This window comes from Choristoneura fumiferana, chromosome 3, assembly GCF_025370935.1.
Source record: "Choristoneura fumiferana chromosome 3, NRCan_CFum_1, whole genome shotgun sequence".
Taxonomy (NCBI): Eukaryota; Metazoa; Arthropoda; class Insecta; order Lepidoptera; family Tortricidae; genus Choristoneura; species Choristoneura fumiferana.
The window spans coordinates 2,925,734-2,942,876 of NC_133474.1; the positions used below are offsets into that span (position 1 = coordinate 2,925,734).

At 37.5% G+C, this 17,143-nt stretch overlaps 1 protein-coding gene across 2 annotated transcripts in view; it reads left to right on the forward strand.

The window, feature by feature from the left end:
* Window positions 1–3,893: 3,893 nt before the first annotated feature.
* The window catches only part of Dyrk2 (Dual-specificity tyrosine phosphorylation-regulated kinase 2), a 76,692-nt gene continuing 63,442 nt past the window's right edge, over window positions 3,894–17,143 (forward strand). Inside the window, exon 1 of one of the 2 annotated variants that reach the window (XM_074085232.1) lies at window positions 3,894–4,200. In XM_074085232.1, coding sequence (XP_073941333.1) covers window positions 4,186–4,200 — 15 coding nt within the window. In that variant the 5' untranslated portion in view covers window positions 3,894–4,185. Of the gene's footprint in view, window positions 4,201–13,219; window positions 13,349–17,143 lie in introns of those variants that run through there. The other variant, XM_074085231.1, reaches the window with a different exon arrangement.

Below are 17,143 nucleotides of genomic sequence, written 5' to 3' on the forward strand. Positions count from 1 at the left end.
CCCGACTGTGCACGCGTGGTGCGTAGTTCCCATAATCCGTGCGTCCACGTGCGCCAGTCACGAGCGTGCTAAACGTGTAATGGGATCGGAGTGGCTTCCCTGCACGCGGCGCACTCCGAGCGGATTACTGCAAATATACTTACACAGTCGGACAGATTTTTAAAAGGGCGCTTTTACGCTTGACGGTTCAACTGCGCGGTTACGCCGCTGCAGTCTGACCCTTTACTACGAAGTGCAAAATTCAAACTTCGTATTTTGCCGTCAAAAAAGCCGTGGTGGCCTAGTGGTTTGACCTATCGCCTCTCAAGCGGAGGGTCGTGGGTTCAAACCCCGGCTCGCACCTCAGAGTTTTTCAAAATTCATGTGCGGAATTACATTTGAAATTTACCACGAGCTTTGCGGTGTAGGAAAACATCGTGAGGAAACCGGCACAAACCTACAAAGCAATTCAATGGTGCGTGTGAAGTTCCCAATCCGCAGTGGGCCCGCGTGGGAACTATGGCCCAAGCCCTCTTGTTCTGAGAGGAGGCCTGTGCCCAGCAGTGGTAAGTATAAATGCTGGGACAATGGATGAAATACTTTCTATTAGATGCTAGATAAATACAATCGAGCTAGATTGAATTACAATTTACGTAGTAGCGGGCTGGATCGGGAGCGCGACGGGCCTATATAATCTATATGGCGGTCTATGGACGAGATCAGCGGCTGGGATGATGATGATGATCTTGCCGTCTCGCTGACGCTAATATTTTTTAATATGTGTTTGAGAGGGACGGTACGATACGAACTTCGAATTTCGCAGTAGCACGAGTCGATACAAACACCGCCCGTTGCCGCTCGACCCGCGCGCTGTTTGTGACACAGGCGACCCGTCGGCATGATCTCGTCCATAGACCGCCATGTAGATTAAATAGGCCCGTCGCGCTCCCGATCCAACCCACTACTAGGTGTGGGTCGTTACGTGATTTGAACGAAACGAAACTGGTGACAAGAATCATGTCACTGGTTACTAAAACCAGTGATTTTAGTAACCAGTTTCTTTCACTGCCTGCAGTGACGCGTTCTGTGACAGTCACTAACTGAATTAGAAATGAAACTAGTATTTAACGTAATTTGTTACAAGCAATTGAGATGACTTTATTTATCACAAGCATCGTTTTTCGGTGTAATGTCAATAATTTCATAATCTAAGAATAATTTCTTTGACGTTATATAAAGTTAAGGTTAAGTATAATTTTTAGTCTGTGCTACTCGTGACGTCTGTAACGTTGAGGCGAAAATTGCATCACCACTAAAATAGCTCGTTACAAAAATCACCTCTTGTCGCTAGACGTGAAACCAGTGATTTGGTTATTTACAGCACGTCACCAGTTACTGTATACGGTGACTTGAAATAACGTCCACCTCTACCCGCTACCGACCCGCACCCGTCGTCTGTGTGTGTTGGGCTATGCTTTTAATAGCTTCACATGCAATATATCGTTAATTTAAAGATCCTAGTGCCTATTACACCGTAGACACCTACCGTTTTTACGGGCGTACCCATGGCTGCCTGCCCACCTGAAACTTGTACGTTTTTTCTTTTGAAAAAACCTCGCAAGCCTCAAGTGTAGGTACAGGTATGACAAAATAGGCGCGGGGGATTCGACCCAAAAAAAATGAAAAACTGACATTTGATTGCAATCACGAGCGTCAGAAACGTAAGGGAATATCACCTCTGGATGTTGTATTAGGGGTCGATGGTTTGAAGAACTCGATACTGAACCCTACGAGCAGTCTTCCACCGCTAATAAACGTCGGCGGCGATAAATTATAGTTCCTCATAAAGATACACCAGGATTCACGGTTAATGGAACATAAAAATATACAACATATTTTATCCCTTGCATCCCATTACATTTAGCGCCGCTTGCGTAAAACAACAGAAAAGTTAAAAACTCTACTTTCTCTTTAAAGTTAAATCTATACTTCTGTACTAATATTATAAAGAGGAAAGATTTGGATTTTTGGATGTTTGTTACTCAAAAACTACTGGACCGATTTTAAAAATTCTTTCACTATTAGAATGCTTAATTATTCCAAAGTGCCATAGGCTATATTTATTACCAGAAAAAAATTGGGTTCCGTACTAAACTACAATAATGTAACTCAAAGTGTAAAAAAAGTTGCCATAAAACATCTTTCATCGCATGCGCTGTAAAAATTATTGATGATAGAACAAAAAAAATGTGTGACGATATTAAAGAATATATCTAAATCTACAAAAAACTTCGCGATACCATATGTCCAACTATTGTAGTTATGTCACTATAAATACTTTTTTACATCTTAAAAGTTGACAGAAATGCCGACTAAAATCAGACCATGTTATCCATACTTTTATTATTTGAATTATTCAAATCGGACATTCCATTCAAAAGATATTATGAAATTAAAAATATCAATTTAACCACAAAATCCATTTACTTTTTGAATTATTCAAATCGGACATTCAATTCAAAAGATATTACGAAATTTTAAAAACCCCCCGACACAAAACAACGCCATTTTTATTTTTACTGGCGTTGTTTTGTGTTGGGGGTTTTCAAACACGACATATCTGCTATTATTTTTTCAAGAGTGTACTGGTGTGCTGGATACCCTGGCTGCAGCATTAGCTCGTCGTGTTGCCACCATTGCATTGTATGTAGAATCAATTACTGATCAAAACGAATCCAAACACGAATATGTGCTATTATATTTTATAAAGTGTACTAGTGTGCTGGATATCCTGGCTGCAGTATCAGCTCATCGTGTTGCCACCATTGCATTGTATTTAGAATCAAATACTGATCAAAAGGAATCAAACACGACATATCTGCTATTATTTCTTCAAGAGCATACTGGTGTGCTGGATATCCTGGCTGCAGCATCAGCTCATCCTGTTGCCACCATTGCATTGTATGTAGAATCAAATACTGATCAAAACGACTCCAAATACGATATATCTGCTATGGTTTTATCAAGTGTTTACCTACTAGTGTTCTGGATATCCTGGCTGCAGCATCAGGCCGAGAAATCCATAATCTTGCATAGTATATTGGATATATGGGTGTTTCAAATTTTAGGTCCCAAATATGTTTGGAAGTAAAGTAAATACCCATTATGCGTCTAAGATTCCTACCGCAGCGAACAAGAGCAAAAAAAGCAGGTTTTCTAGCGATGGTTCTTAGACATGTTTCATCGAAATCGGTTTAGCCGTTTTTGAGATATTGAACTTTGACGTGACAATGTCGGGGTTATCCAACTTTTTGTTGGTTAGGTTATAACCCCCGACGCCGATGTCTGTGTGTCCGTCTGTGGCACCGTAGCTCTTACACGGGTGGACCGATTTGAATGCGGTTTTTTCTTTTGTTTTGTTAGTTATTCTTTCCTCTATATTATTCCCTTATTTATCGTAGTCAGGATCAATCGTTGTATTTTTTCTCTTATACTTACGTTGAAACTTTTTCAACGCTTAAGGTATGCGATTGATCTCCTGGTTATTTGTTACAGTGATACAACCAAATAATCACGATCCATAAATCGATCTTACTAGTTTCAAATGATATATATAAAAGCAAAATCATATTTATGCAAACAATCAACGAATAACCTTGTTTTTTCCGATCACGTTATGTTATAAATCGCTCTAACAAGAAAGGTCGTGTAAACTTTGGCAATCTCGTTAACACTGCCTTTTCGTAAGCCATTTCGCGATCCTAAAAAAACATAATAATACCTCGATCACTGAAGGTTTTTTTTTAATTTAAAACAATAGCAGCGCGCTATTCGTGGCACTAAGTGAATTAAGGCGACCCCGCCCGAGCGGCAGAGCCGCCCTTCAGCCAGTGCCCCTCTGGCTGCCTCGACACTCACCTGTGCTGACACGTGTGGTAGAAAAAAAAAACAAAACATCGTCAGCCACATTGCGTATATTTTAAATTTTAAATCAAGAGCTGGCCGGTCACAATTTTAACTAAAAAAGAAACGAGTAGCTTTTGTTTTTTGAAATAAAAAATGATGTTTTAATAGGTATGGGAAAGTAAAAGTGCATTGATTTGTAAATGTTGAATATCATACGGTTGTCGTAAATTGGTGCGTCTGAGGGTGATTTAAGTTATAGTATCAACGGTGCAACAGGTGAACCAAACAACGACACTGGACATGATTTTATACGATGTAAGTACCTTCACTTAATAGTTAAAAATATACTTTTATTTTAACTTTATTGGTGCTTAAACAATGTAAAGACTAAGGGGCTGTTTCACCACCCATTGATTAGCTTTAACTGACGGATAAATGTGATGCCGTCTTTGTTTGTTTTGTTCGAATAAACGGAGACGGCATCACATTTTCCGTCAGTTAAAATTAATCAACGGGTGGTGAAACAGCCCCTAAGTTGTTAAACTTTTTAAACCTTACAAGGAACAAATTACAAGTCCTGCGGTAGCCAGCCATATATTTCTGTGTTGGTTAAAAAAAGGTTAAAAATTAAAAACTACATTATGATATCCTCCTGAAATTGTTGATATAAATAACAGTAAATGCTTTATTGGTCTCTTAGTATTTGTTACAAATTCCGATCAGATAAAAACCCTAAGATTTCAATTAGAATTTGGATAACACAATGTCCACTGTGCACACCAATAGAAACGGTTCATTTACCTGTCCTCGCTCCGCTCAGCTGTTTCCACCAGAGATGTGCTGTGCGAGGATAGGTAAATGAAGCGTTTCTATCCATGAAAAAAGTACTTAAATTAAAATTAAAAAAAAAACAAAAAACGACAAAAAAAAACGTGACAAAAAAACGCCGCCAAAAAGACAACTAAAAAGTAAAAAATAACTATGCACTACCTAGCTGTTGGCAGCGTCTTCATCTGCGAAGAATTCGTTTTTTCGGACTATGCAGATTTCCCGCAAAATTTGCCTAAGTTAATTTAGCATAAGTACCTAGTAATATTTTTTTATCTAAGCGTAGTCGGTGTCGGGGATCGCTAAGGTTAACAGAAAACTAAAGTACACATGTTTTATTTTTAAAGTATTATCTAACCTAACCTACCTAACCTAAAGTAAAGTAAATACCTATTACGCGTCTAAGATTCCTACCGCAGCGAACAAAAGAGCTGATAATCTGGAAACGGCTGAACCGATTTTGATAAAACATGTCTAAGAACCATGCTAGAAAACCTGCTTTCAAATAAAAAACCGCATTCAAATCGGTCTACCCGTTTAAGAGCTACGGTGCCACAGACAGACACACAGCGGTAAACACAGCGGTAAACTTATAACACCCCTCTTTTTGTTGCGTCGGGGGTTAAAAAATACAACCGAATTGATAACCTCCTCCTTTTTTCAAGTCGGTTAAAAACACATTCCTTGCAACAAACCCACATCCTCGCATATCTCTGGTGGAAACAGCACGTCAGCCCCGACATCGTTTTGGTGGCAGACTCTAATATCGGATCGGATAGTGGTGTAAAATGCGCTCTGCCTGAGATCGAACCAAAGCCGCGTCTACGCGCGTAGACATGCCTACGTACGTGCTACAATATTCCGTAGCGCGCTACGCCAAAAACTGGGGGGATGGGCTTGCCTTTAGGCGGTAGGTCGACGCTTTTTATAGAAAAGAAACGTGTTATCTATCTTTTACAAGCTTTTATTTAGTTTCACCTGTCACGTTGTCTGTCTGTCTGTAGTCAAATCTTGCAATAGTTAAATCCGACCAACTTCCAGTAGTCGGATTGACTTGAAATTTGGCATACTTATGTAAATTGCGTGACAATACAATAATCTGGTAGTGACATTCTGGTAGTCCGGCCAGGATTGTCTCCGCAGGACGGAACTCTTCAACGGTTAATGGCATTGACTTGAAATTTGGTATGCAAATGTAGTTTGGGTGACAATGCAATTAAATCGACAAAAAGGACAGTCAGCAAAAAAATCTTGTATTAAAAAATATTTTTTTACCAAAAAAATATATTACTCATGGGTTATTTTTTGTTCCATCATCTCCTTGATATTGAAGGTACTTGCTACTGTTTTTTAATTCGTCACATAACATTTCTTTAAGCATTTATATGATACTAGCTTAAGCCCGCGACTTCGTCTGCGTGGATCTAGGTTATCGCGCGGTGGCGCCCTCTACCGGAATAAAAGGTATCCTATGTTGATCCTTGGGGTTCAAAATATCTATATACCAAATTCATCAAAATCGGTTCAGTGGTTTCGACGTGAAAGCGTAACAGACAGACAGACAGACAGAGTTACTTTCGCATTTATAATATTAGTAGGGATAGTAGGGATTAAAGAAGAAATAAAAATGTTCTAAGTAAATATAGGTCGCAGGAGGTGTATGTTTCGTTCACTTCACCATTTCGGGTATCAGAAACCTATCGAAATATATGTAGTGCTTCTTTTATACATGTAAATTGGCTAGTATGCCAAAGTAAAATATTTTTTTCTAAGGTTTTTTCAGGGAATTATATACTATAATATATTACTGTAATAAAAAAGAAATACTCCGCTTTACTTGAAATATAGTAATGGCCGGCAGAAATTAACAATAAGCATACCTAAAGGAGATAACCTAAGAACGACATCGCTAACCAAAATTTGAATACTTAAAAGCGAGTTATTGAGACATGCTCTCTGAAGATGCAAATTTAACGGATATTTCCGTGAAATAATTGCATAGGAAACAAAAATAGATTTTCCGATAAATGGTAAGCGACCTCGGTTCGCTCACGCTTCGGCATCGAGGCGCCGAAAATAAACTTGACAATGATAAGACGAGGAGATTAAAATTATTATCAAATTTTCTTCGGCCTCGGTTAGTGACGGTCGCTAGTCTTACACTCAAATCTTCTACACTATTATAATGAGGTTTTTGCTATCTGTACCTAATTACTCCATCATCTACTCGTAATTAATATCCTTACGATTTATTTTGTCAATCTGATCACTAAAAGTCCATCATATTCGACTGGTGGGATTTAAGGACCTGCAACGAAAAAAAACCGGCCAAATGCGAGTCGGACTCGCGCACCGAGGGTTCCGTATAAATATTTTTATTTAAATTTACGGTTTTCGCAATTTTTCCTTTATCTGTGCTATAAGACGTTGCTTCGTACAAAATTTCAAGATTCTGAGTTTACGGGTAGTATTAATAGAAAGCTTCAGGGGTACTATGTTAATGGAGTATCCTAATGACTCAAACGATTCTATGTCATGTACGAGTATGTAAGGTTATATATTGGTCATCGGCAAATGATGCTCCATAATAGAAAATTCTCGCCCGATATGGCCAGGACGCACCCAGGATGGACTCAGAATGTAGCCACAGCTCTTAAGCACAAGCTTTTTCAAATAAATCTTTAGTTAAAAATAAGGAAACCCTGGAGGTCACTCGGGTATCAATTACACGTGGAGTAATAATAAGTTAACCTTTGTAAACATAAAACGTAAAACGAAATAACAAAAGTCCCGGGTTTTCTAACGCTTACGGAATGTTCATTCTACCTATAAAGCCTTATATTGACCTTTGATTTAATATTTCGTACGTTCTCTTTGTTGTCGATTTGAGAAAAGGTACAATGGTTTTATTTACCCACCCCAACTTACCTTGTACTTTGGAATTTAATTTGTTTTTGGATCAGTTTTGTTTATTATTTATTACTAGCAAAAAGATAAACAAACTTGGAGGATAAAGGCACTGCCAAGCTAGCGCGCTTAAATCAAGCGACTTTTTCATACGACTGGTTAGAAATTGGGAGGGTGCGAAGTACTAGGTGGGGGTGATGTAATCTGTCGCAGCGCTCATGGTGGCCAAAAGTAGAAATAGTTCTGGCTCTGTCATCTGTCATACTCATATGAATCTGTCATTAACAAAATAATTTGTATATACTGTAACTACCTAATTTTAGTAATAGATGTTTGTGTTATAATTCGAGCTTGAGTTATTTAACACTGTCCCTGTTTTGTTCTTAATTCCTCTACATTTCGGACATGTCCAGCAACAATTTTCCTTATGAAACGGTTTGCGGTTGAAATTTTATATTGAGTGATACTCACAAAACCGGTCTTCAAAATGATACACATTTTGATCTGAAAACGATATTTAATTGATTACTAGCGATATAACAACAATTATATAATTAAACTTTTATTCAAAGAAACCAATAAGATAGCTTTATCTTTTCGTTTTACAGTAAAAGAACAACTAAACATGAAGTAAAACCCCTGACATAACGAAAAAAAAAACTCACTTTTTGAATAAATTTTACTTGAATTTTTAATGACCAAAAATGAATTCACAACCTTTTATCCACCCAAATCACGGTATCACAGTAATTTTGTATTATAAATTAATACATTATAGGTTGATTTTTGTCACAATGTCGCGATGAAATTTCAAAACGTCAGAGCATCAGAGCCACAGAAGTTCCGGACGCTAGGTGGCGTTGATGTCGTGCACAGAGCCATCCTACTTATGAGTATAACAACCGATCAAATCAGTCACTATTCTGTTGCACATCAAATATGGCTGACTTATAGTTGCATTTACATTTAAGTACGAAGAAACATTGCTCCTTCTACGGATTTCTTTATTTCTGATTCGACCTCGCAGAGAAACTTCGAACATAGTCCGCTCCATTGATCTTTGAGAGACTTTGATCCTCCACATAAATACTTTGATGAATTGCCTAAGTTTAATAGTACAACAAAAAAAATACTAATAATAATATGTCTATTCATTTTGTAATTTAATAATATTGTATTTTTGTTTCTTATCTTTTCTACAAATGTTTGGGACAATAAGTGGTATTGGGTGGGGCACTTTGGTCTAACCAGTTCAGTTCAGTTTGGACTTAGCATCAGGTGACATAGGGGTCAGTCACGGTCAGTTTTATGTAAAAGAAAATTGATGGCCGTTGTTGCCAATGTATCTTAGATGACGGCTAAATACCGTAAGATGAAGAGTGGGTAACCACAAGATGGGTTGATGTCCGGGAAAATATCGTACCTATGTAGATCATTGTAGCGTTTCTTGGGAAATGGGGTCTATGCCCAGCAGTGGACGCCATTTAGTCGATGATGATAATGATGGAGAAACTTTCAGTTCATTTTTGAGCATTTTTGTTTCTTTTATACTTCGCAAAGTTTTTCAGCAGCTTATCGCCACGAGCATTCGTTCGTATTGGGAAAAAATGAAAGTCATATTTCCAATGTAATCCTGTTAAGAAGTGCTATTCTTTTACTAGGTGGACTGCGACATCGTAAGAGTTGCGGGCAACCAGTGCATACGTATTGACGAGTTGTCTTTCACTGTGGAATTCTAAGGGGCTTTCTTTGTTCAACAATGGACGTCTTCCGATGTTGAATCCTATTAATATTATAAGTCTAAAAGCTCTTCAGTATTAGAATAAGTAAATATTATAGAGTGTAATCTCAGGGGCTATTGAACTGGGTCTAAAATATCTTTATTAATACAAAGTATGGACAATGAAACTAAGAGGGACGATATTGCCGCTTCATTCGCTTCATTATCAGATTTAGCAAATTTGATCTTCTGTAACATACGAACTTCTATGACATAAGAACATTTATAAATAAGTCCACCTGGTGGGAGGCCTGTTAACGCTTCGTCTTCGTTCGTGGTCGCCACTCGAGAACTTTTCTCCCCCAACGGATATTTGTTCTTCGAGCGATGTGGCCCGCCCATTGCCACTTCAACTTGCTTATTTTTCCAGCTGTGTTCGACGAATGTCCGTATTCCGGATTCTATCGCGCAAAGAAACTCCAAGCACAGCTCTCTCTATAACTCAATTGCAATTGCTATTGCTTGAGAGCTACTCTATCACCAGCTGTCTTAAGCCTGGATGTCCAAATAATCTAGACGATAATAATTATCAAAGAATATAGTTCTGATACACTGATGTCAAAGATTGATCACTGATAAATTCATAGCAGCACAGCCCCGTAATGTAAAGAAACTCGCAAGATATATCTCACATTAGCATGAAAGCCTACACACTAGCGTTTTGCAGTTAAGTTGAAACCAAAGCGATTTCGGCGACTGTGTACTCGCGACGAAATCGTAGCGCGCTCGGGGCGAAATCGTTTCGCGCCCGTAGCGAAATCGTTACGTGTTCGCTTTCAATTCGCTCGCAAATGGCGAAAGGGACTTGTATAAAAATGTTACTAGCTGTTAGTGTCATTGCCGCTACGCTCGCCTGAGCCGCCTTGACACGGACTCACAAAAATCATATAAAAACACATCGTCCACGTAAAACCATGAAAATGCATGAGTAATTTCCCGTTTTCCGTAACGCGGTGTGACATATCGACTGTCGGCTATATTTAGGCTCTAGGCATAGCCTAAATGCTATCACTACCGTGCATTGCTGAACGCAGGCGAAGCGAGAGAAGACGAGCGGGGTAAATATTGGAGACCTAAGTTAACTACTGGACGATAGAATGCAGTAGGGAATAAGCAAGCATCATCATCCCAGCCTATTGCTGGGCACAGGCCTCCTCTCAGAATGGCCCAGTACGGATTGGGAACTTCACACATACCTTTGAATTACTTCACAGGTGTGTGCAGGTTTCCTCACGATGTTTCCTTCACCGTAAAGCTCGTGGTAAATTTCATGTCATTTCGCACCTGAATTCCGAAAAACTCAGAGGGGCGGGCCGGGGTTTGAACCCACGATCCTCTGTTTGAGAGGCGAGAGGTCAAACCACTAGGCCACCACGGCTTCGGGTTTTTATTTACTATAATATAATATCATTATTGCTTGACAACCAGAGTACTCGTAGTATTCAGTATATTTAGGGGCTGTTTCACCATCCATTGATTAGTGTTAACTGACGGTTAAATGTGATGCCGTCTCAGTCTATTCGAACAAAACAAATAGAGACGGCATCACACCTAACCGCCAGTTAACACTAATCAATGGATGGTGAAACAGCCCCTTAGTATATTTTCATCACACTTGCTCGTAAACAGTGTCGTAATATGCAGGCTACCTTTGTTGCAACCCCCCAAATAAAACCTTAATGTGCTTGTCATGAAGCCCGTGGTCGGTAAATGAGTCAATGCGCGTACTAAAAAAAAACTCAACTTTAATGGAAAAATATTTTCTTAATAAAAGAAGAGATACTTTACATTACATTTATTACTTATTTTCGTTTTAGACCACTACCTACTTACTCATATTTAACGGTGTTGGTTTAAGTACTTAAGTTAGTTTAATGAAAAAGAGTTCTTTAAAAATGTTAAAAATACGAAGATATGGACAATTTAAATCGACAATTAGACAGAGAAATCCGACGTGACATGACACAACGACCATAGAAAGTTCAACACTAAGTTTTTTTTTTTAAGAAACGGAATGAAAACATCATTTGAAGGGTCCACGGTAAGAACATGCCATGAACATGGGATTTTAATCTCAAAATATAGAGCTCGCAAAGTACTTGTTTTATAATAAAATTCCAGAAAATATTACAAATGAAACGGATACAAAATATTGTAAAGAAGACATTAATACCTAAAGCGTATTATGAAGTTATTGATTATAATTATCATGGACAGGGATATTTGGAAATAATTCCGATCCGCATTAGCAATCCCTTCAAATAGCGAACCTACTGTGTTAAAAATAAAGTTATGTTAAATATTTGTGATTAGTTGTGATGTATAGATATCATTTAATAATATTGTAAACCTGTTTTAAAAAATATACCTTGCTGAGTTTCTTGCCGGATTCTTCTCATCAGAGGTTTTTCCGAACAGGTGGTAGATTTTTTTGACATTCATAAGTGCTTGTTATAGCCTAAATTGAATGAAATATTTTGACTTTGACTACTATGATTTACTATTGAATTAAATAATCTGATAAAAATATAAAATACATATTTTTTACTTTTAAATAAATGGTAACCATTAGTAATTGTTCGCTATAACTCAAAAAGTTGCTTAGGTGACTAGACACGTTTTTTCCGTGGACCCTTAATTTGCCTTTAGCTTCCTTATTTTTCAACAGATAACTGTGGATCAGTGATCAATTAAGGATCAGTAGTGAAGTGAACCTTCATGACGACTTTTTTTGGGAAAATAGTGTGGTGGTTTTCCCCTCGCCTTCCGCACCGCAGTGCTGGAAAACCTGGATTTCGTAGTTGGAATTAGACAGCGCTGTTTCCCTCTCTCATAAATTGTATGTAGGGAGATAGTTTGAGACAAAAGGACACAGGGCAGTTTTTGTCCCGGGAAATTATTGACAGATGAAGTCGCGGGCAAACCGCTTGTAGTTCTATAAATAAAGAGAAAGTACTGGTTTTAAAATTAATTTAATATTTTCTATAACGCTTGTCACTTGTACTCAATTTAAAAGCAAAGGTCGCTGCACACACCGAACACAATTCTATTTCATCCACGTAGAGTGTGTTTCACACTGGTTTCGCGAGATAAAAGTGTGAGGAGAGAAGCGGCGCGCGCAGTCCTTGTACCGTGACTAGTGATGGGAAAGTGTCGATGATTTTTAAGTTAAAAATGAAATCTACTAATACAACTTTGTGTGACCAATAAATCCGGATTCAAAAGATTCTAAAGCCGCTATGTAACGCCGGGATTTGATTGTAAAGAATTTTCATTGGAACTTTTTTGTTGACTATACCTACTCTTTTGTATTATCATCGAAACTGTATGTTGATATCAAATTTAAGTAAAATCGATTTCAAGTCAAAATGGAACTGTGGAAAAGTTATATCTACCCAACATACCTAGTAAAATGTAACAAATTAAATAGTTTAAATTAAACTAGTTTTGATATAACATGTAACAGTGCGTTTTGTGGAGTTTAGTTTAACTATTTTGCATGTATATTAAAGCAAACGTCAAATTGACAAATATAACTCCCAAATCGCTTAAACTTATAGAATGTTTTGCGAGTTTTCCAGTATAAGATTCTTTATAATAATATAAAATGTACAGCGCAATCGTATGAAGGTGCCTTTACGTCTAAAAGTTAATGATCAAGTAAACAATTATAATTCCTAATAAACACTTACATTTGAAAATACCTATCAAACATTTGACACATTAAAGTGATTCATTCAAAAATCGTTATAAACCGATGTCGAAACTGCAACAGCCCAGAGCCCATCCTTATTAAGCTTCAGTGCTTCCCTGGCTGGTCATGGGACCACCCGCGCCAAATGGCAGGCCAAATATAAATTAAGCCAAATAATATTAAAACACTGACATCAGTGACATGTGGTTGCAGTGACAAACATGGGTGTGGATAGTCTGCCGTCCCAGCCAACTGTAAGTAAAACAACTGCAGTGTTATCTTTGTAATTCTTTTTTAATGGTCTGCAGTACTGTGCGAAATGTCTTAGGTTTGAGCATTGGTGCACCTATTAAGGGTAGATTACACGCTTAGTACTTTTAACATAAAAGGCGCATTATGTTATAGTATGCAGTTATTCAGTGTATTCATGGCATAGTATGATTTTGGAGGACTTTGGAAAGACTCAGTGCAGCGGAAGAAGCAATATTGCAATGCGTTACTTTATGGGTAGACATTAGGTGTTTAGTTAAATATGTTGGAAATTTTGCTGTTTCTTGAAAATTGTAAACATGCATCGAGATAATAATCTATCAGGTTGGGTGTTAAAAACAAGTTTAGTCCGATCTTGCTTAAGATTTTACTTACTAGCCGTTAACCCGCGACTCCGTTCGCGTAAAACTCGTTTATCGATTTCCCGCGGGAACTATGCAATTTTCCGGGATAAAAACTACCCCATGTCCTTCTCCGGAATTCAAACTATCTGTATACTGAATTTCATCTAAATCAATTCATTGGTTTAGACGTGATGAAGTACCAAACAAACAAACAAACAGACAGAATTACAAACTTTCGCATTGATAATGTTAGTGGGATAGTGGGATTAGTGTAATGGATGCATTTTAAATGATAATATAACGGATAACTCACGTCTGAAATCGAGTTTAGCTCGACATGCTTCGGGATAATCCGTAACCCTTCATCTGGGAGCAACACGACTCGGCGGCTGCTGCAACAAGCGGTTACGGATTAGCCCGAAACATGTCAAGCTAAACTCGATTTCATTAATCATTTAAAATTCGTTGGTTAGCTTTATAATTGTAGTTAGGTACCTACGTCCCTTACCCTGTTTGACACCAAGTTTTTAACAATTTATTTATTGATGACCAAGCCTTACGTTACGTAAAAATTTCTAAAGTCTAAACGGTAGAACCAACTTTTAACCCACTTCAAAAAGGAGAAAGTTTTATGTTCGACTGTATGTATCGATGAGTAATCTCAGGAACATTTGGCATTTGGCGTCATCAGGATACACCGTTGTCCCACAGTTATCGGATTCCATTTTTAACCGCAAAAAAAAAGTCTCTATTAACACCTGAAATATTAGACGATGTAATGCTCCGTCATGCACACACATCGTTTTGCAGGTGGTAGGACCTTGTGCAAGGTCCCCCGGATTGCTATCACCATCTTGCTCGCTAATCCTGCCGTGAAGCAGCAGTGCTTGCACTGTTGTGTTTCGGCGTGGAGAGTAAGACAGCCGGTGAAATTACTGGCACTTGAGGTATCTCATCTTAGGCCTCTAGGTTGGCAACGGATCTGCAATACCCCTGGTGTCTCTTACCATCAGGAGACCAACATGCTCGTTTGCCATCCAGTTGAATAAAAAAAAAGTCTAATAAGGGAAACAATTTTAGCACTATCATGGAATCTTCGTGCCGCCTTTACAAACAGATTTCCTCTCAGAGCGAGAAGCCATGAGATTAGGAAGATTACACGCAGGTATAGGCGGGTTTTCAACCCCCTCACGCAAAAAGAAAGGTGTTATTTTAGTTTGACGCTAATATGTAGAGAGCGGGATTGAAGTAGCGATTACAAGTTTAATATGGATAAGAATAGTACAAGTACATAAGTATTTATTTTTATCAAAAAGGTGCGTAATAAATGGGATCTATTATGTTTGAGATGTATAAAACTCCTTTAATTAGAATGGAATATTTTTCTTTACATATAGTTTGTTGCAAGAATAACATTTATTGAATTTAATTGTCTATAAGATTGCACTGCGGTTAGTAAGTAAGTAATAAGATAACTGTTAAACCAATAAACAATATGATATGTAATAAATAAATCTCCCATCCCATCCCATCTTAGGCCTCTAGGTTGGCAACGCATCTTCAATCCCCCTGGTGTTGCAGGTGTCTATGGGCGGTGGTGATCTCTTATCATCAGGAGACCCACTTGCTCGTTTGCCATCCAGTTGAATAAAAAAAAACTATCTATCTATTTACAATCGCGTTTAGACCTGTTCTCAGGAACCATGTCATTTATTTTAATAGTTGTAAACAAGGAAAACTGCATAAACTTGTACTCAGTTCGAACGAACCGGTCGTTTTGAAAAATAAAGCAAACATTGTTTTCTATTTGGATGTCGGTAGTGTAGGTCAAAAGCATTAAATGTTACTATGAAAGACGGTATCTATAATGAATAAAATGCCTGTATTTCATATTTATTTATTTATTAATTTATTTGGGAAAGAAACAGCATATATGACACAGTTGAATATAAATTAATTTAGATGATACATAAGCCAAAACGGTTTCCACTTATAAAGAAGTAATAATGCAAGTTTTATTTTTCAAAATGTCCAAGTTCGATTGCCGAACCGAATATGAGTTTTTTTTAAATGTATGAATGAAGTTTTTCTTGTTACTAAAATCGATGACATAGTTCCTAAGAACATATCCTCGTGTGTTTCTGACTTTCCCATACTGAGCGACATGAATGTTACACCCTGTAGAGGCTAGTAGCTAGCTACATTCGAATATAATACAACTGAGCCCAGTGCTTTACATCACGAAGCTACAACTTACAATTTACAAGCGGTAGTCTTTGTTTAACAGTATGCGTTGAAAAGAGATTACCACTTGTAACATGTAGCTTCGTGAAACGGAGCCCAGGGGCTTCAAATTACATCTAAGTAATATTTTGACGCTACTACAGCTACGTCTTTGTAAATATTACGTGTCTACGCCTCGTGAATAGGAAATCTGCGAATAACAACGTAAAGGGGTGGGTAATGTAAGGCAATGTTTGCCTACATAGACTTAAAGCTAATAGATACGTCATATCTTTGATAAAACCTACCTTTATGTTTCTTTTACTTATGTCAAAGTTATACAAAGCATCGTAAAATTTGTTTAGTAATTAATATTTTTTTAACACCATTTGCAGCTTTTTTTGGCGTACCGCTAGCATTAGAGGTAGGTCATCTGGGAAACCGAACTTGGCTTGGTGTTTGCAAAATTTCGGAAAATACTCTATGCCCTTACATACTAAAACTATTCTATGTCATTTCCAGGGTCCCAAACTATCTCACTAGGTACTCATTTTCTTAGAACTTAATCGGGAAATCATAACAAGCGAACATACTCATATTTGTGTTTACGTATAATATTGTATTCACATACAATGAGATATGCGTACAAAGGCGAACTTATCCTTTTAAGGTATCTCTACCAGTCAACATTTGATTGGATACGGAAATATAGTATGACAATGCAAGTACAATCACAAAAAGTAAAGTCGGCAAAAAAGCTTGTATTAAAAATAAAATTCTTAACAAAAATTTTTATTGTTATAACCGTTGTAATATCTGTGTTACACTAAATCTGTGGCTGTAACATATACATAAGGATTGGTCCTTGAGAACGTTTCTAAGTAATGAAAGATATAAACGAATGTCCCGGAGGCCAAATTGTTTCAATGCCACGATCGTATTGATACAAACGGGAACAAAACAATTTACGCTGGATTACGAATACGAATATTATTTAAGACTGAAGCCCTTTACATATCCACATACAGCCGCACGCCAATAATATTTAGTAGAACAATCATTACTAAACCCGGAATTTAAGCACGATAATGTACGTATTCCTATTAAGACATGCTTTTTATGCAAAAGAAGGCAAAAAAGTGCTTTTTTATTTATAATTTTACAATATAATGGTATTTGACTATTTTTATACTTTTGAGAAAACTTCCACAT